Source organism: Teleopsis dalmanni, chromosome 1 (assembly GCF_002237135.1).
Source record: "Teleopsis dalmanni isolate 2A chromosome 1, ASM223713v2, whole genome shotgun sequence".
Lineage (NCBI taxonomy): Eukaryota > Metazoa > Arthropoda > Insecta > Diptera > Diopsidae > Teleopsis > Teleopsis dalmanni.
The window spans coordinates 79,741,352-79,762,174 of record NC_051846.1 but is presented as its reverse complement, the minus strand read 5'-3'; the positions used below and the strand labels follow the sequence as shown (position 1 = coordinate 79,762,174).

The 20,823-nt window shown below is 30.2% G+C and overlaps 1 protein-coding gene across 2 annotated transcripts in view; it reads left to right on the top strand.

Moving 5' to 3' along the window:
- LOC119668078 (adenylate cyclase type 2) overlaps nt 1-20,823 on the top strand; it is an 84,392-nt gene that overhangs the window by 40,232 nt on the left and 23,337 nt on the right. For both annotated transcript variants that reach the window (XM_038077462.1, XM_038077464.1), the window contains exons 2-7: nt 4,770-4,903; nt 5,097-5,294; nt 8,595-8,717; nt 9,306-9,500; nt 9,586-9,813; nt 9,938-10,065. In XM_038077462.1, coding sequence (XP_037933390.1) covers nt 4,770-4,903; nt 5,097-5,294; nt 8,595-8,717; nt 9,306-9,500; nt 9,586-9,813; nt 9,938-10,065 — 1,006 coding nt within the window. The remainder of the gene's footprint in view (nt 1-4,769; nt 4,904-5,096; nt 5,295-8,594; nt 8,718-9,305; nt 9,501-9,585; nt 9,814-9,937; nt 10,066-20,823) is intronic.

Below are 20,823 nucleotides of genomic sequence, written 5' to 3'. Positions count from 1 at the left end.
GTTCGTTTACGGCAGCTGTTGAAACCAGTTCACCTCAGTAGTGCGTTGCGAAAAAAACAATGGAAAAAAATATTGAACAAAGAGTTTGCATCAAATTTTGTTTTTCGAACGAAATTTCGTGTGCAGAATCGTTGCGAATGCTACAAAAGGCTTATGGGGAATCAGTTTTATCGAAAACTCAAGTTTATGAGTGGTACAAAGCCTTTCAGGACTGTCGTACGACCGTCGAAGACATGCCGCGTTCTGGACGACCTTCGACCTCTACCACCGACGAAAACATTGAAAAGGCAAAGGAAATCGTGTTCAAAAATCCTCATGTGAGTGTTAGAGAGATAGCACGAGAGCTAGGCATCGGTCGTGAGATGGCTCGTTTGATTTTGGTGGACAATTTGTGTATGCGACGTGTCAACGCCCGGCTTGTTCCGATTCACCTCAATTTGTTCAACATTATCAACGATTTTAAGGCCAAACATTCAATAAATACCATCGAACAGCCACCGTATTCACCTGATCTTGCACCGTGTGACTTTTTCCTGTTTCCCAACCTCAAATTACCACTCAGAGGAACGCGTTTTGAATCCATAGAAGACGTAAAACAGAATTCGCAGAGGGAACTCAAAGCCATACCGGAAAGCGCCTATAAAAAATGTTTTGATGATTGGAAGAAACGTTGGCATTTGTGTATCGCTTCTAATGGAGCATATTTTGAAGGAGATAAAATAAATATTGATGAAGGTTAAGAATTTTGCGTTTTATTTAAAATTTCCCGAAAACTTTTCGGTCACAATGTATATGATTTTTTTCTGTTTTTGAAATAAAGTTCGAATATTTCGTGTTCAATTTGGCACAGGATGTTTAACTTAAAATCACAGCATATTTATTTTATTAAACATGTGGGTATTGAAATGGAAATAAGGTAAATATGTATGTAAACACATATACACTGGTTAAATATTTTTTATTGTATTATTTGAATAAATGTTGGACTAAAATATTTGGAATTTTTTCCTTTTGAAGGCGCAAATATGTTTCACAAATCGAACTTAAATGGTAAACATTTTATACATTTTTGATTATAAGCAAACATGTATTCTATAAGAACTCAACATTTGTTTTATGCAATATAAAACGAGAACACAATTTTACAGATACTTAACGTTTTTACGGGGAAATCGCAAAAAAAACAGTGAAAAAAAACAAATAAGTTGAATGTTTACTTTGAAAAATCAAATAAAAATTCCGCAAGCTTCAAAGCTTCAAATAAAATACTAAGAGTTCAGCATTTGTGGCATGACATTTAAACCCTCTTTATCCTTTAATAGGTTTCGGTATGGAAGTGTTAACCTTCGCAAATGCCGCAAATACTTTAAAGAAGGTGCCATGATGATTGCAAAGAAAAATGTAATAAAAAGCGAGTATCAGACAAATAAAAATTTCACCTTTAAATTTCACAGGATTTGTCTAGGCGGCGCCTTCACTGGTTTATGTATTTTTCATGTTTACAAGGGTTGTGCGAAAATTCAAAGTCGAGAGCTTGTGTTTGACAGGCAATTAAAACAGATCCTTTGCGGGCGAAAACATGCGTTCCCCTGTTTTCAAATTTTACACATGTTAAATTTAAAAAAAATATGTTTACAAAACCATTAAGTTTATTGGGTATTTGTGATTTATAAGATTTGATGTTATTAAAAAAATTTTTTATTTCACTTCTAATGTGTTTTATTTAATCTGTCAATACATCAAACCATTTAAAAATCATTACAAAAGGATAATTTTTTTTTCTTATAAGTACTTATATTATAATTTAATATAATATAATAAGAGTGAAATTATAATAACACAACTTCAAAAAATCAGTTTTAATTAATGTGTTTCTGAACAATTAGGGTTATTCATGAGAAATATATAATAAAGTACCCCTGAAAACTTTTTTTTTATATTAAACTATTAAAAAAAGTTAAATGTATTCGTTTTATTTTTATAAGTTTCAATTAAAATTAAAATTTTAATAAAACTTGTACAAAAAAAAACTATTTCAGTAGAACTGAGTAGATTCATTTGAAATTATCTATTTGAGATAAAAAACTTTTTAAGTTAAATAATTCTTGTGGCGAAAGTTTTGGTAATGCAGTTTTAAATATTTTACAGTGAAGTTCTAATGTTTGCAAAAATAAAATAAAGTTCTAAAATCTAGCTAATATCTAATTAAGTTTAACTTCTGAGAAAACTTGGGTAGGAAACTATAAATATTTTCCGTTCTATTTACAGTAGTTGATTGAAAGCGGATGATGGGCATAATAATAACTGCTGATGATTTTATAAAACATTCTATATTTGGTTATCAGTATCTAGTCTGCAACATATCTCTGTTCTCAAATCATCAATATGAATAAACATTATTTTATTGTTTAAGTCAAGAGTTGATTGGGAAACAAAATTTGTCAAATTTAATCCTAATCTTCATATATAAATATCAATATATATCAATTGATATATAAATATCAAATAAATATATAAATATTCGATATCCTTGGTGATAAGTATATACACCTATACTACAATATCCTCAATGATTGAGCAACCTATTAAACTTAATAAGTTCAATATTGCTATATTGCAGATTTGGCAACATGTGAACTCCTTTAATGGATTTAATAATCCGAAGCACACAGACTTGCACAATCAAGAGGATATTTAAAGAACTATATCAATATAAATATATAGATATTTTTATATTTATGTATAAATATAATAAAATTAAAAAATGTTTAATTTTTAGTAGTTAACAGATTTTGTTCAAAACATATGAAATGTAAATAATATGGTATAAAGTCAGTAAAATAATTTATGTCCCAAAGATTGTGTGATTTTCGTTATGACAATTATTTTTGAATAATAGTTGCATTCATATATTCATTATAGAACGGAACATCTCTACTTCAGAAATTTGTGATAGTACATACTTTAGAGAAGGCTTCATTTATAAGAATCCAATAAAACTATGTGTGATTAGTATTATTATTATTATCCTTTATTATTTTTAACTCTTATATCATTAAATGTTGTCGTTTTTGGGAACTTGCTCCAAAAATATTGACGTATATACTAACTGAAAAAGAAGGGTCTGTCCGAAGAGATAGATAGTCTAGAAGCAGACGAGACACTGGGTCGAAAATTACTCTACCCTTCTGACATTAGGAGGTCCACAACGGCTGACATTCATTCGAAAGACGAAATGAGCTAGGACTTTAAAAATAAAATTGAGCTGTTCTTTTTCTGAACTATAATAAGAGTCGTCAGTTACTACAAACAGTGACTATATTTTAAAATTTTTATAATTATTAATTTGTGTATGTTAACCAAAAAAACAATATACAACTAAAAGCAAATATTAATTTATGTTTAAAAATGGTTGAACGTACGAACTGCTTAAAAATGTATACTGGAAGTCATCAGAAGAGTCAAACGAGAGAAAATAACGCGCTATCAGAAGACCTAACAGGTTTCGATTCAAATCGAATTTTAGTAAATTCGTTGCAAAAGGTCAGACCATAAGTGCAGAGTAGAATACCAGAGTTGGTTTTTTGTTGTGCTGTTTAATCATTAAGTTGCATTTCAAGTAGAATACCTTGACTCTATTATATGTATGAACTTGATATTTGTGTCCATTGAAAATATGGTAAATAAATTTTAAAATATTACTGTGTGAATATCCGTATAGCTGCCAGAAGTAGAGGTGGCTATTATTAGCGAAGACAAAAGCTATGTTTCAGGGCATAAGTATATAGATAAAGTAAGGATATATCGAGGAGTCTATGTAAATCTATTGACCTGATGAACCAAGGCACTCTCCCGAGTTGCTATTATTTAAAAGCGGTCAGAAGTGCTAATAGAACATTAGTGTTCGATTCATGATAAATTTAAGGAAATGAAACATATTGTCATTACTTAATAATTTAATAATAATTTGGTACTAAGACCATATAAAATTTAAGTAAAATATGTCAGAAAAATTTATTTTTGCAATTTTGCAGAAATGTTATACAATAGTAGTTATTGTACCCTAAAATTATTCTATTCAAATAGAAGTGAAAAATAGAAAATATTAAATAATTTCATATTCAAAGATAGACTAAATCTGATTAATCAATTCAATATAAATTTATTTGTCTTGCAATTCTTTTTAAAGTTTTACTTAAATTTATTACTTTAAAAATAAAAATAGTTTTGTAATTTTTCAAAATTAAATGTAACTTAAACCCGCAACGACAGAATGGAAAGAAAAAAGACACACAAAAGCCCACTTGAAACTTTTACTTTTTGTTCCCACTGTGAAGGAACTTATCAAGTAACCACTTCAGAGGTCCTTTATGTTGCATTTGCCATCCTTAAATGTGTAACCTGTTGATTGTTGATACTCAAATAAGAATCTTGTAACTTGTAGCGCAAACAACTATGCTTTTTTCCACCTCCTCGTCCTTCTCCACCTTCTGACACATTTTTTCATTGTGTTTTCCTTCGTTTTTTATATTTTGTGACTCACATTTTTATGGCTGGGCCTTACGCTAAGTAAACTTAGACAAGAAATTTTCTATTAAAAGTCATAATGAACAGAATGTGAAGTTGAGAAATGAAGAGAAACTTTCACATAAAAACTTAATCAATTATTTTTTTTATTATAGCTTTTTCTTAATTTCTAAATGCTACTAATTAATTCTTCAAGTAGTTATACAGTTGCTCATTTGGTAATTTATTTCTTATCTTTTTAGCTGAAAACATACACTTGGATGACTTGTACACGCGATATCGTCAACGCCTTCGCAAATCCCTTTTTAGATCGGGTTTACTGATATCACTAGTGGCATGTGTTGTATCCATTATAATTGGCATCATCTATCAGCAAGTAAGTACTGGCCAACATACTGCCGAGCACACCTATTTTGTGTTCTGGAATCGATACTTTTGTTGACTTTTGCGTAAAGGCATTTCACTATTGTGACTTTTATCTTGCCTTATAAACTTAAACGATTAATCTTTTTTTCTTATTTTTTTCTCTTTTTTATCTTTTTACATTTTCTGTATGCTGACAATTTTAGCAATGGTTGCAAACTATTTTGTTGGCATTGGCAGCGCTTATATCTGCAAGCATCCTTACTGCTCTCCAATTTCCAGCTGTGCTCAGTTCTCCTGCGGCTGCTTTAGCCTTTGCCATTGTGACCACTTTCTCCTTGGGTACGATAGCAGCAATTACAGGTGAAGAATTGGCGCCATTACCGTTATTTGCTGTTTTTCTGGTGAGTACACAAACAATGCGACATGAATGTTCCTACCGCAAATCCTTAATGATACCATTTCCGTTTCCTTTCACTTAATCATAAATAAATGTTAAGGATTGTTTTCAACATAATGCACATCAGGTAGATTTAGTGCGATTACGACTGTACATGTTGGTATTTACAGACAAACATCAGTTTTGTTAGTTTTGGGGCTAAAAGCACAATAAAGTTTTGTGGTTTTAATGAAAATCATTAGTCACCGCAATTGGGACAATTCAGTGAAATATTTAAGTTGACTTTCATTTAATCAGGCAGCTTATAATACTTTAAGTAGAACCAATGTAGATGATGTTCCAGATATTGATTGATGATTGTTTGACTTGTTTACTAAAAGAAAATTACCCCAATTATATTGTCCAATAATTATTCTGACAAATAGCTCTTTAATATTAGATTTTCTACGCAAATAATTGATTTTGACAATGTGAGAAATATTGAAGAAAATAAACAAAATTTATTTGAGGTTTTCATTGTATCAAAAATAAGTTTTTTAATTCTTACACTGTGGAAAAATCGATTAGAATTTATTTACTGCTGTATTTCAGTGGTATTTCAGATTTGTTAATAATTAGGTATATTAATTTATAGGATACCAACTGTGGCGCTTGGAATATGTTTCAACACATGATCATAAAAACATAATTACTTTACTTTTATATAATATATAATTTAGTTTTTGATTTCTGTTTTAGAATTAATCAAGCATTGTTTTTATGGTCATTGTTATAATAATTCTTTAACCAATCACTTCGAAAATGTCTCCTAATATTATGTCATTTAAGTCTAAAAGTTTCAAACTTTTGGATGAAATAAAAAATAAATTATTATCATAACAAATTATTTTATTCATTGTAATAAAGGTTCTAAATAGGTCCTAAATAAAAAGGACCTAGACACAAAAATGAAATTTATTTTTTTTTTAACTTCTATTAACTCATTTACTTATGATCGAAGACATTTTGATAACTATATAATCTTAGTTATCTCAGTTGAAATCTCAGTGGATATTTAGGTTTAACAATTCGATTCTGATGTTAATTGAATCTGTTAACTGGGGTAAAATTGTGCGGAAAACACTTTGAAATAAAACTTGTGGATTCCTACACAAACTTGTATGTAGACTACCGCTGTCCTACCGTTTTAAGGGATAATTTCAAAGTTTGAAACAGAGTGACAGAGTAACAGAGTCAGAATTATTATTAAGAGTCAAAATTATTACTAAGAGTCAGGTTTACACTATTGCTTAATTTCTTTTTTTAATTTATGATTACGTTATTGATTCCAAGTCTCTTTTCCAAATAATGCACACAATCTTTTTTGTATTTCATAAAATACGTCAGAGGTTCGCTACAAACCCGCATTTGAATGAGGCATTGTGTTCACAACTTTTCAAACTAAAAACATACCGTCCAAACCCGTTAATTTATATACCATATGCTATGATTTTCTTGATCATGTTGAACAGTGCGATCCTACGCCAGTTATTTCTCTTTGTTAAGTTGCCTTTTTTAGGGAGCTTGATAACTGTACCTATTTTAATTTGCAGTCGTTGAAACTCATCTAATATTTACTACAAAAATCACAAAGGACAAGATTACACATCATGTGGTTATAAATCAAGAACGCTGTGAATATGCCATGCGAATATTAAGCAATAATATATTTATTATACAAAAAATTGAATTTGAATTTAAATCAACTTTTGGATAAAAAAGTATTAACAAATTATTATGAAATTAGAAAAAGTAAGGTTTAAACAAAATAAAGAAGATTACTACATAACTTCGTTTTAAAGTGAAGATCAAAATCGTGAAAACTTTGGGGATTATTTATATAAATACAATCCTTTGCGTAAATTCATAAAAAAATGTGCAATGATAAAGAGCATTATCTTGGTGATCAATTCAAATCATCACAATTGAAATTACATATTTCAAAACAAAACAACAACAAAACAAAGACAAGACGTATTGTATGCTTTCTGGCATCGTTTTGTCAATACCACATCTTCCAAATTCAGTTCTTCAAATTAACACGAAAAAAAAATTGATGATCAGCGATCAGAGTTGACCATTTGTGCTAGATTTTTTCATTTTAAAAAAAAAATTCTGGAGGTAGGTTATCCTTTTAATTCCGTTTATTACTTTTCACTGCCCCAGAGGGAGCAATATCATTTGTTGATATGTAGTACCCCTCATATGTTGAAACAGTCACATCACTGAAAATTTGAGGCGAAAATTTTAACTTATTACAATTTTATTATGTTTAGAAGTCGTTAAATGATTTATATTATAAAATTTATATTAAACTAAATATATAATACATCATAATAGGGCTGCCCAGACCAGATAAGATCGCGTCCCAACACATAACATATCATTGAAAAGGCTGGAGGGCCGCAGAAATAAATACATCCGTTCATAATTTTTCTAGAGAAAAATAAAAACACGGCGATAATGTTAAATTTAGTTTTATTAATTCTTTATTAATTTATCTTTAACAATACTATCACTATCAGCATTATTAATATTAGTTCTTGCTATACGGAAATTATTTTATTTTTAATATAACGTTAAAATAATATTGTACAAAGAAACATTTACTAAAGTCTTTGTCAATTGAGTGAATTAAAGTGAAGTGTAATAAGTTATTTAAAATATTTTTATTCATTTATTTGGGATACAGTAAAAATTAAATAATGTATTGTTACTGAAATATAGCAAAGAAAAATTTGCCTAATTATGGTACATTAGAAACATATCGAAGGCCGCTAAATATTACCCGCGGGCCGTGTTTTGGACAGCTCTGCATTAGATGATAGTTATTTTTGATATATATTACTGAAACAGTATAGTCAAAATAGAACAATGAATTGGATAAACCTTTCTATATAATATAACTTAATATACAATTAATATTAGGCAAGTCTAATGTTCCTCAGAATTACTTATTTTACAAAATAAACGCAATAACTTAACGATATACCGAATTGTAGGTTCAGAAATAAATTATTTAAATACAAATGCATTTTATAATGAATTCTTAATTCTTATTTTAATAACAAATGGCCGATTTTGTAGAGCTTTATTTATGATTAATTTTCAAAACGTTTTTAATTTAATTAAATTTGTTTATAATTGTATTACTTGAAATTATTATCTGTTGATATGAACGATTTACCTGAATGTTTTTAAATCCAATGTCACTATTGACTGAAATAAAAATAAATTTCAATAAACATGCAATTTCCTCTTGCAGGGCATACACACAATGCTGCCAATATCCTGGCCAGTTTCAGTGGTTTTAGCGGTATTTATGACGGCAATACACATTGTCTATAGAGTGGGTACTAGCCAGGATTATATGCCAAATTTACCAATGGTAAGTATCTATGCAGTGCACTGCATTATTGCAATTTTAAATGCACAGTTAACAAGGACAATGAAAACAGATAGCCAAGGGCGATCAATATTTGTACACCACATGAGAAAAATCGCAACACAAATGGGCAACATTTACTCACTGTATCGTAAGCAACATATGGGAAAATTCTGTTGGCAACTTTAATTGGATTGCAAATAATTTATCGCTGGTCTAAGTATCTAAAGTTTCCAACAGCCCATGCAACAAATGTCTTCAGAGAATGTTTATTTATTGCAAATTTACACATTTTTGAACTCGAAAACTAAATGAAGCTTGCACTCGCCTAATAAAAACAGCTGCTGCCATATGTATTAGACGAGTTGGTTTCATATTGTATAAGCAACTTGGCTTCCAGCATTGTTACTGCTGCGCTTTCGATAAAGTTTTTCCAAAACCACATAGCCATGTGGCTCCGAGAACTAAGCTAGTGTGTGCGATGATTAAATGTACAAACATTTTGCAAAAGTTTCCATTTTCGATTGTTAGCCTGAATCTATTTAAATTTCTACTGAATGGATGGTTTTATTTACGTTTTTATGTTTGCAGTTGTTTGGTGAAATTGTGATGTTGGCAAGTGCATCCGTCTCCGGTTTATATTATCGCATCATGTCCGATGCTGCACACAATCGGACCGTCGATGGCACTCGTACTGGTATTGAACAACGTGTTAAACTAGAATGTGAACGTGAGCAACAGGAGCAATTGCTTCTAAGCGTTATTCCGGCATATATTGCGGCGGAAGTAAGTAGACAACCGTTCACAACTGAGTTGCGGCTTTGCTGGCTCCACACTGCACTGTTTCATTTTTTTTTATTGTCTGTTGTAGGTCAAACGTAGCATCATGCTTAAAATGGCTGATGCTTGCCAAAGAGCAGGGGGTCAATCAAATACTTCTGCAACTAGATTCCATGAGCTGCATGTACAACGGCACAATAATGTATCCATACTTTATGCTGATATTGTAAATTTTACGCCTTTATCGGAGCAACTGTCCGCAAGTGATTTGGTAAAGACCCTTAATGACTTATTCGGCAGATTTGATCAAATTGCACAGGTAAATTTGATTGCAATTCTTTCTTAAAATTTATCAGATATAACTTATCAGACCAATATGTTATTTTAAACTAACATATTTTGTTAAATTTAAATACATTTATAAAATTTTTATATCTGCACAGGAAAATCAATGTTTACGTATTAAAATTCTTGGTGACTGCTATTATTGTGTATCGGGACTGCCTATTTCTCGACCGCAACATGCTTCGAACTGTGTTAATATGGGTTTACAAATGATAGATGCTATACGGTAAGTGTTCAGAACTACACATATTCGTATATGAACATAAAATGAAATTTACGAATGCCAGTAAATTCAAGAAGTTTTGTTTAAATTTAGTGTACCAGTATGTTGAATGAAGTTTAGAATTTCAATTAAATTCTCTAGGCTTAGTTTATAAACAAATATATTTTTACTTAAAGAATGAATTTAATTGCCCACATATAAGAAACTTTTGAAGCGTTTCTTAAAAAGTTATAAAGAAACTTTGTTCCTTTCTTCTACTGGTTATTACGAGTATAGAAGAAGTTTGAAAAGTAACTAGTAAGATAAGATATTACGAAGTCTACTCGAGCGGTGGAAATACTCAATCTTTACAAATTGTTTAAAATACTCTTACTATGTTACACTTTAACATATGATAACTTTACAAAACCAACTCTATTCTTAAAATGCCTAAATGTTACTCATTTTTAATATTTAACTCAAAAAATATATACACCAAACCCAACATATAGAAGTATATGAAGACAGTGCTGAAAAGGATTACTTGTATCATATGAACTATAAGTGAGATAATTCTTTTGATTTTTAAGTTACATATGAATTATAAGAAATGCAAAGTAATGTAAAAATTAATAATATTAATTACCTTAATTTGATCAATTTTCTAAGCACCGATTTCTTAATATACAAAACATGCTGCATACATGGGTGTACACAGATAAGGGCGTGGGCGCCACCCCTTCCCCCTAAATTTCAAAATGTTAGCATTGTTTTGAATAAAAATTTAATACTGCTTACAAGAAGAGTTTAAAATTAGTCTTTTTTGTGAATAAAATCTAATTTTCAAGTTTTCAATGAACTAGGGGTGAAATATACTAGCTAATATAAGCCAAAAAGAAAAAAAAAAGTACTAAAGAGGGGTACCTTAGCACACTTTATAATATATAATAATATTATATCAGTATATGAGCGCACTAATTACGGCCCTGGGTACGCCCATGTCTATATACATATATACAGAATGTTTAATGGGAATTTCCAATAAAGTTTAGAGATGATTTATTCATTTAAGTAATAAAAAAAACATATAAAAATGGATATAGAGAGACAAAAAAAAAAACAAAGCTTAGCTAAACAATCTTTAGACAAAAAATTACTAATATCTTAAACAACGGTTCATTCAGCTTAATTCATATACCAATATATAGTCCATCTATTCTCTGACTTGATGGCTAAAAAGTCTTAAATAAGCTGGCAAATTATAACTCTTTGAACATTATTTAATTATTTCCAAAATTTTGTGAACATTTTTGTTCATTATGTTTTGTTCAATACATCAGTATCTAATTATTTCGCAATTATTTTTTGCGGGAAAATTTTTCTTCTTTAATACTTCGTCTTCTCTTAATTATAATGTGAAACAAGCAAAGTTTTTTCAACAAATATTACTAGACTAAGAGTTCAACCATTTTATACTAAATTATTGTTATTCACAAGTTCAAAAATATAAATTCAAGAACGTAGTCTAATCGCAAAATATTTTCAATTATGTCTATCACGCGCTATAACTCTTAGTTCACTGAACGATTTGCTCGACTTTCACTTGATTGTCCTTCTCCATGTAGTCTTTGGTCGAACGCGATTTCTTCTCCTTAGGTGCTATATGCATAACCAATTTTGTAGTGAGATTGTACAAGTTTTTACACATTCAGCGCTTATAGAGCGATTCTTAATGTGAAGTGGAAAATCCTAAACGCAACATATGGTGTCATAAACGACACTTTTGTTTGACAATTGCTACAGAAATAGTCCTGGCTAATTGAGACTACGAATAAATAAGTTTATCATTTTAATAAACCAGAACTAAGACATTAGGAAGTTTTTGGTTCAAGATTTATTGCTACAGAAATAGTCCTGGCTAATTGAGACTATGAATAATTAAGTTCATAATTTTAATAAACCAGAATTAAGACAGAAAGTTTTTGGTTCAAGATTTTTTGCTCGCTAGATATTTTTGACGCAATATCTTGGCAAAATTTTCCTTTTATATGAGTTTTTCATTTGCTGCAATCATTTCCAAACATTATTGGACGATCCCAGAGCACAGTCTGTATAAGTTAAGTATTTGCAAGGAATATTAAATAGAAGTTTTATTGCAATTATTAAAATATTTGTTTTAAATTTATTATATTTTCCAGAAACGAGGACTTTAATGTTTATAATAGGGCAAAAAGGTATGTTCTTTGTGATTCATGTGGGTACTGTGTTTTTTCTTCTCAATGTTGATGTCAAAAATTGAGTGTCTGAATTATATATGTATGTGTTGGTCAGTCACATAAATGTGTTTGCTGAGTTTATATTTTTGCGTACTTTATTTCTATGTAAAAAAAATTAAAGAAATCGATGTATTTTAATATGTTTATGAATGTTTAATATCTATAATATCCATTATCAACAGTCTAAATACATAATTTTTGTATTTACATACAATTAAAATAAGTTTTTATTATGAACTAAAATCCATTTTTTGTATATGTACATTGTGACCGAAAAGTTTCCGGAAATAAATAAATAAAACGCAAAATTCTTAATCTTCATCAATATTTATTTTATCTCCTTCAAAATATGCTCCATTAGAAGCGATACACAAATGCCAACGTTTCTTCCAATCATCAAAACATTTTTTATAGGCGCTTTCCGGTATGGCTTTGAGTTCCCTCTGCGAATTCTGTTTTACGTCTTCTATGGATTCAAAACGCGTTCCTCTGAGTGGTAATTTGAGGTTGGGAAACAGGAAAAAGTCACACGGTGCAAGATCAGGTGAATACGGTGGCTGTTCGATGGTATTTATTGAATGTTTGGCCTTAAAATCGTTGATAATGTTGAACAAATTGAGGTGAATCGGAACAAGCCGGGCGTTGACACGTCGCATACACAAATTGTCCACCAAAATCAAACGAGCCATCTCACGACCGATGCCTAGCTCTCGTGCTATCTCTCTAACACTCACATGAGGATTTTTGAACACGATTTCCTTTGCCTTTTCAATGTTTTCGTCGGTGGTAGAGGTCGAAGGTCGTCCAGAACGCGGCATGTCTTCGACGGTCGTACGACAGTCCTGAAAGGCTTTGTACCACTCATAAACTTGAGTTTTCGATAAAACTGATTCCCCATAAGCCTTTTGTAGCATTCGCAACGATTCTGCACACGAAATTTCGTTCGAAAAACAAAATTTGATGCAAACTCTTTGTTCAATATTTTTTTCCATTGTTTTTTTCGCAACGCACTACTGAGGTGAACTGGTTTCAACAGCTGCCGTAAACGAACTGTCTGACAGATCGCGCTCATTTTTGCCATAGTAATTAGGACAGTGCTGCTGCCAAACTACATAAAACTTAAAATATCGAAAAATATACAGCGCGCGAATTTTAAATGAGAATTTCCGAAAGCTTTTCGGTCACAATGTATGTACATATTTGTATATATTAAATCAAACTTCCATAAGGCGAAATATTTCAATAAGAATTATAATTTTTAATTTCTTTATTTCTATTTTACTTTCAAATAATGCCCAATTTACATAGCAAATCTGCACATAATTAATTTTTATTCAATTAAAAGTTTATTACTAAAAGTGGTTTATGTATATATTTATGAATATATGGCACTTTATTAAAAATTTATGTCTGACTTCAAGTTTATATTTCATATCTACCACAACACTTGAAGAGACAAATCTTTTTTTTAGCAATATCTCTAATGGTAATATATCACAATATATTTTTATCGTTGATCGATTTGTTAGGATGCCCAGACTTCATCACTTACGACTTTTTGAGCTTCCTAAAAGCGTGCACACCATGTATAAATAAGTTGCTGCTTGTGACCATTGTATTTATTTTTTGGTAGGTTAGAATCAGAATACTTACTTACCAGAACATATTATAACCATATAATGCTACTATATATAATGCTATTATATCGTGTGTATTGAATCGAATGCTACAGTGCAGTCAATATGGGTTTTAAGACAAGACTTAACGCAAGCTCATTAATCCGATATTTAGTAAAACGAAAAATCGCCGAACGTTAGGCGATACTAATATACGTCTTGATTATTCACTCTTTAAACACAAAGAAAGAATTGCTTTCAAGATAGTTATCACATACGATCATAACACTACACGAATACACAAAAAAATCTTTCAAAAAATTAGACGGAGCGCGTACAATTTAAAAAGTTGCGTTATTTTTTAATTACATATCATAAAGTATTTTGGCATCATTACTGGGTCATATGACCCAGTTTTGTGGCAGATTATAAATTTATACGATAACACACGTTTTTCAAAATTCGGTACTGACCAACCACACAAAAGCTCTTCAATAAACTGGAACAAAGTAACTGCATTAATTTATAGTGGAAATTAGGACACCCAGACCACAAAAAGGTTTACTCTGTGGGCTCAAAACAAAAGCTCATCAATTAATTGTTTTAGCCTTGCAAAAAAACTCAATCTAGAAAATCGCAGATACTATAAGTTATTCAAATATAGAAAATGATGGATGAACTGTAACGACTACAGACAGGGTATGGATTTGATCATTCCACGAAAGACATGAAGGGCACAAACATCTTAAAGGCTAATTCTGTCGCCAAATGCATAGCACATTAATTTATTGGATCTGAGCAATTCTAACTGTCAGAAAGAATACTTATTTAAAACCAGATACTAGAAGTTATTCCAATATAAAAATTAATAGATGAATTGTGAAAACTAAAGGCAGGTTATGGACTTAATCATTTTACGAAAGAGATAAAGAATAGAAACATCAAAAAGGTTGATGTCGGTTGAGGAACACATCAATTAATTGGATCAGAGCGATTCTAACTCTCAGAAGAAATGAATATTTAAAAACTACTGAATAAACTATAAAGACTTAATACAAGTTAAGAGAGTCATCATTTCATCCAGCACAGTCTTAAATAGAATACTTTCACTGAGTAGAAAGAATATTTAAATATCCGCCGGGATTTCAGCAGGACACTGAGCTCTTGTACCATTGGAGTCCACAAAACATTTTCTGTGAAACCCCAAAACAGAGCAAAACAAACAACTAGGGTGAGCACAATATATAATATGCGTCGAGTTGTATAGTATATCCCACTTAATAATAAAGCTGTAGTAATAATAAATAGATATTATAGCTTTTTATATAAAATGCCACTATAAAAAATTGACTAATTGGTTCAGGTCAACTGTTTGCTTCAACAAGACGTAAAAAATTGCAATTAACCTTTTAAATTAATTTTGAAATCCTAAATTTAATTTCATTAATTAATTAAATTAATTGAAATCTCTTTTAATGTTTAGGTTCGTAATTTTTTTGTACTAATAAATTTAATAAAAAAATTCGCTTTTGAAGAAATAATAACAGATAATAGATTTCGATCAATTTAAGAATTGTTGTGGAATTTCACTTGCAGAACTAACATTAAGTTTAAAATTAAATATAATAATACAAATATTAGTTTTTTATATATTTTTAATCTGGCTGTAGATTTCTTCTTGTTAAATAATTAAACGTTTAATATTTTCATTATCAGGATTACGATACGTCATCCTCTTTGTTCTTTCGTCTATAATGTACAATATATTCTATATACAAAAATTCTATATACAATAGACCATAGAACAAAGAGGATGACGTATCGTAATCCTGATGATAACTCTCAAGGAGACTCGAAATATAGGGTATAATAAAAAATATTAAACATTTAATTATTTAACAAGTAGGGACATACAGACAGATTAAAAATGTTTAAAACACCATTTTAATAAATAGGTTGAAAAATAAATTAAAAAAATTTTATATTACAAATATTTTTAAAATGTATATATGGTAAATCAAAATTATTGTAAAAATATTGTATTACCACAGATGTGACTTTAAGTCTGATATCTTTGTAATCAAAATTTGATTGAAATTGTAACTCAACTACGGCTCTGGAGTAGATTTGTATACATAGCAGCTCAAGTTGTGTATAAAATCCACACATTACGGTTTGTACCTCCAACGAATTTTGTTTGTTGAGTTGAAATCGTTTGTACGTGCGTGACTGTTTGGAGTGTTCATAGTTGATTGGATGTTCGTGTGGATGTGGGCTTTGTTGTGTTGATTTCACAGTTGAGTTCAATTGTTGACTCCCAGCAACATAAATTGTCCCTGTTGCATATTTTGGGCGAGTAAATAACATATAATTTATCATCAAAACCGCTCTCCACAATCTTTAAAGGCGCAATAACAAACAAAAACAATGAACTTAAGCGCAATGGGACCTTTTAAAATCCCGCAAATTGTCGACATAATCTTCATTTTAACCGAAAAATCCGAAAAAGTTGTTTAATGCTGTATTCATTTAAATCTCTTAATTTACGAGCGCTTTTTATTACACTTATAAACAATAAAAAGTAAATACGCATAGTACGCAGGACATGGCCGAATAAATTGAGTTGTTTTTCAATGCATTTAACTCCTTGTTTTAGTAACCCACCGACTTGGCCAAATAACCGAAAGTCCGTTTCTTGTTTTCGCAACCAAGAAAGTTATTTTATGGCCTGTTACCAGTTAGGCGCTTTTTGGGTTTGGACGCAAATAATGAGACTTTTAAGTAAAGGATACGATTTATTTATTAAGGCACTGCAAATTTTCCTTGCAACATATTTATCTTCATGTTTATGGTTCCTTTTGAAAGGTTACATAAAATATTTGTACATCTCTTCTGTTTCTTGTGTACAAATGTTCGTTTTCGGTACACGCCAAAAGTATAAAACTTTAATTTATGTGGGTCAGCAGTATTTACCGATATACAGATGGCGCTCCCAATGGAATTATACGCTTTGTTTCAGCCTCATTTTATGTGGACTACGTTTAATGTGCAACAATTTTGTGATTTAATTAAATTTTCCCAATAAAATCACAGTACAAACTATTTAACCGCTTAGTTTGGCTTAAAATTTATATCTTTGAGGTTTAGTTTTACTGCAAATTGTTTACTTTATTTGTTTATTTTCGCAGTCGTTTTGACGAAATTTCATTATTTTGCGACAGATTGATAATTATTGATGCGATTTTGAAAAATCAATCAGAAAGAAGGAAAATATTTAATATTAGTGAATTCTATGAAATTCTCGATTAATCAAAATTTCATCATTTTTATTGATGTTATTTTTTGCTTGTGACTGTAGATATTATCATATGTAGACATAAATATTATGTGTTCACAAATATGCACTAAATTTGCAATAACGAAAATTTGTTGCAGTGCATATGAAAATCAATTTTTTTGGTTGGAGTTTATTGTAGTGAAAGTTTTCAAACGATTTTCTTTCATCGAAAATTTTAATTTTAGACATAAATATTATGTGTTCACAAATATGCACTAAATTTGCAATAACGAAAATTTGTTGCAGTGCATATGAAAATCAATTTTTTTGGTTGGAGTTTATTGTAGTGAAAGTTTTCAAACGATTTTCTTTCATCGAAAATTTTAATTCGGGGTATAGCCAATAGGCGAAACGAGGAAAATTAAGCTGAATATAAAGGATGATCAATAAGAATAAAGCATATTTGTTTAAAATTTGATGCCTTAGTGTGTTAGTACAGTGTCCTGCAATAAAAATCAACGATTTCCATATATATTTCTACCTTCACGGTCTGGCCTTTCAGGACAAGTTGATTATGAACAACCAACTTATGAACAATACTTTTGAATAAGAGAACATTAAGAGAATAAAAATAAGAGAATTTAGTGATACATTCATGCTTCATCGTCACCTAGAAATTACACAAAGCCAAGCTCTGAGAAGACTTTTCAAAGTACCATGGTATATTAGGACGAATGATATTCTCAGAGACCTCAAGATTAATCCCATCAAAAAATACATAAAGGATAGAGCTCTGAAATTATTTGCAAAAACTGACAGACTTCCAACACCGCGTTATCAAATCTGAAAATGGTTACAGGTCCTCGGGGAGGTATGCAGATCTGAGCTCAATTATTGCTTAGTCTGATGAAGTGATAAACAATAATCTAGACAAGGTGCAGAGAGGGGTTATATTGAAACCCCGCAGTTAAAAAAGAGTAAAAGTGCTCAAGTGTAATGGCTTAAATAACTTAAACATAATATAATATATGAACCAAAAAGTCAAGGCGATTGCGTGTTTGATACAATGTTGGGTATATAAAAGCGTTTTCTTTCAAACGCAGATACCCTGTGAAAGATCTCGAACTTTATCTGTACTGTTGGAACCTAGCACGGCTATTCTTTCCTACTTTGGTACATATGAAGGCGTAGATTTCCAGTATACTTCATTTAATTCAGATTTAACTTACTGTTGAGTATTGTTTTTAAAATACATAAATTCGAAATTTATAATTTAATTTTCTATTAACAGATTCACTCTCTATTCGTAGTGAAATATTAACACCAAATTTCATTTATTAATGCTTAAGCTCTGTTCATATTTGAATCCATATTACAATAAGTATTATTTTAATTTAGTTAATTACAGAACTTAGTGGTTCGTTAATGAAATCATAACTCTGATAAAATCAGTCTTAAATCCAAAAGACTCGTTGCGATTTAACCATGACCATACGGGGTGTTTAAGAAAAACTCAACCTTAATACCTCAACATCTAACATAATACCCCAGTATATGTCGGTGTTTCACTATCAACACTAGAAACTTCTTGATATCCTCGTTTACTATATAACCTAATATTCCAACTTACCTTGCTTACGCAAAATTCACAGATTGGTTAACTCAGTTATTTGCGTTGTATCTTTTGCAGCTAAAAGTCGATATTATATTATATTAGTATATTAGAATTAAAAAATATGTTGTTCACTATATATGAGTAAACGTTTGACTGACGATCTTTATTATACGTGCGTTTATATTGGAACATTGGTTCACTAAATTATTAAAGTGTGATTTTAGGGGCACTAAATACAATGGCTAAGAGCTTGTCATACTAGGCGTTTTCAACGTAGCGCTTTACGAGCGCTTGTAAAATTTATTGTTAATATTGGGTGCTTCATGCTATGTTATAAGATAAGTGAGTGGTAAAATGGAAGCACAATTATCACGTAATATTTCATGTAAATTGATATATAGTACGAGTATATTGTATATAACAGATTTAATTTATTTTAACTTTTGATTTTATTTTACTTTTTATTGTTATATTTTTAGTTATCTCATATTATAAACTCTAAACTAATAACAGTATTTATGGTTGTTTGTAGTTATATATAATATTTAATATAAAATTATTTTAAAAATTAATTAAACAAAACAAATGTACACTATTTGCACATTTGTATTTAATAAAAATACCCGTGTCTCGTGAAGAAATGTTTTCGAAGGTGTACGACACATGGGGTTTTGAGAATTCGCATTTTGGGCCAATTTTTACAAGACCATATTTGAAGTTTTGTAGATGATAGAGACGTACTCTTGCTTATATTGTAAAGATTATATATTAAAGTTTTTGTTATTATGTTAAAGCTGGTTGTGTCAGTGCACTTAGGCACTTTTACTCTCCATTAACTTCGAGGTTTCTTCAAAACCCCTCTCTACGCCTTAACTGCATTATTGTTTATCACTTCATCAGATTTTTAATAAAAAATAAAAATAATTAAAATTTTTTTTTTTCGATTGTCCAAGAGTTGATGATTGCACAAAAAACCAAATGGTTTAGAACTATTTGAATAAGGCCGGATACACAAATAAGCTCTATGTATCGGTGCCACACGAGTTAACGCAAAATCGACCCGTTTCTGAAGCAGTTGGTAACTGGTGATGAAGAGTGGTGACTGGTCACTTATGACAACGCCAAGGGAAAATGGTCGTGTTCTTGGTTAAATCGCAGTAAGCTGGCTGATACGATGGCCAAATCAGGAAGATTTTGCTGTGTGTTTGGTGGGTTTGGGATGGAATTATTTATTATGAGCTGATCACCTACGGCACAACTCTTAACTCGGAACTGTACTGTCCATTTGAACAATGGAAAGCAATTGCTAAGAATAAAAATCAAAAATCAAACTCTCGTCCTTCTGTATTATATAAGAAATCAGTTTTAAGCGTCAAGCTGCCGGTAGTGTAAATAAGTCCATAAGATACACGGTGAAACACGAGTGCTATAAAAAGGGTATTACAGTGTGAGCTCTCCCATAAAAACGTTACAGTGCTCCTGAACATATACAAACAAGTAATCAGAAATATTGTGATGCACTTTTATAAAAATATGAGGAACATTGAGCAACTTCTTCCATAATCTATTTGAATATATTAGTTTAATAAATAAATTTGTTGAAATATGGATGAAGTGGATGAACACTACAAAAAAAAAATTAAAAAAATTGTTTATAGTTTATAGTAGGAATAAATATATAAAATTCATTTTTAATGCATAATAAACAAAATGAAATATTTAATCCATGAATACTTAAATCTTTCGTACAATAATGGTAAATTCATGCTTTATTCCAAAAGGTTTTATAAATCAGTTTATTTGCTTTTTTTTTTGTTAATAGCTTATAAAAACGAAATAAAATTGAAAGAAATTTTAAATGCATAATCCACTGAATTCATTGATTGCAAAAAAGGCAATAGAGATTTACGTGCGTTGTGGATACTTTTGGAAATATCCATTAATCAACCCATTTTCGCAAAATATCAGAACGTATCAGAAATATCAGAAAGCTGCATG